This window comes from Kryptolebias marmoratus, linkage group LG18, assembly GCF_001649575.2.
Source record: "Kryptolebias marmoratus isolate JLee-2015 linkage group LG18, ASM164957v2, whole genome shotgun sequence".
Classification (NCBI taxonomy): Eukaryota; Metazoa; Chordata; class Actinopteri; order Cyprinodontiformes; family Rivulidae; genus Kryptolebias; species Kryptolebias marmoratus.
Window position 1 is genome coordinate 20,328,876 of NC_051447.1, and position 908 is coordinate 20,329,783.

At 47.9% G+C, this 908-nt stretch overlaps 2 protein-coding genes across 3 annotated transcripts in view; both read right to left on the reverse strand.

Moving 5' to 3' along the window:
- Positions 1-908, reverse strand: part of nup50 (nucleoporin 50) — a 27,307-nt gene that overhangs the window by 6,209 nt on the left and 20,190 nt on the right. The gene's annotated exons all lie outside the window — the stretch shown is intronic.
- The window catches only part of LOC108249811 (V-set domain-containing T-cell activation inhibitor 1-like), a 17,337-nt gene continuing 16,472 nt past the window's right edge, over positions 44-908 (reverse strand). Inside the window, exon 5 of one of the 2 annotated variants that reach the window (XM_017439431.3) lies at positions 44-706. In XM_017439431.3, the coding sequence (XP_017294920.1) occupies positions 327-706 (380 nt within the window). In that variant the 3' untranslated portion in view covers positions 44-326. The remainder of the gene's footprint in view (positions 707-908) is intronic. The other variant, XM_025002321.2, reaches the window with a different exon arrangement.

The window sequence follows — 908 nt, forward strand, 5'->3', positions numbered from 1 at the left end:
CATGAAATGAAACCAAACTACAATGAAATGATTGAAAATCACCAAAGTAGACCTAAATGACAGATTTAACCTTCAGTTTCTCTGCTTAGATTTACAGCAGCTATTATTTTAGTGGGGATTATTGAATTCACAGATTGTCCTTGAATGCACCATTCAGTCATTCCTCTCTCTGCATCTGTTGCAGCAAAAAGTTGGATTAGTTTCAGGAATCAGAAGCTCAGATTGCATGACTGCATGTTTCCCCCCAGCTGAAGGCCCAGATCACCGCTGTCAAACACACACATCTGACTTTCAGCTTCTAAGACTCTGATCAGGATTGATCACAACTAATCAGCTGATTGGGAAAATACAACAACATCACATTTAAAGCACTGACCTTTGACCTCCAGCTCAACTTGTTTCCTCATCAGGATGTTTCCCTCCCTGCTGTAGACGCTGCAGGTGAAGGTCCCACTGTCTCCATCTGTGGGGTGTCTCAGAGTCAGACTGAGGTCTCCAGTTCTCAGCAGGTTCTTCTTCATCTTTGTTCTGTTTCTGTAGAACCGGTGCTGTTCTTCAGGTCGATTAGAGCCGTCCTTAAACACATGGACCTTATCATCGTCTCCGTCCCTCCACTCCACTTTAGCGTCTTCAGGCAGGTGAACTGTGGTTCTGCAGGGCAGCAGGACAGACTCCGCCCCTGACTCCACCTCCACCACCTGTTTGACTGAGAGGACAACAGAGAAGAAGATCAGCTGGACAGACAGCAGCAGCGGCTCTGAAGGTGAAAGCTGTGTGACATGTGTCCCATGTGCTTTCCCCTCCTGAGACGCCGTATGGTGGACCAGAATCGCCTCGAAGCCGTACGGAAGTCTTTTTCCATGGCCTCTCCAAACTCCTCCCATGCCCGAGTTTTTGCCTCAGCGACC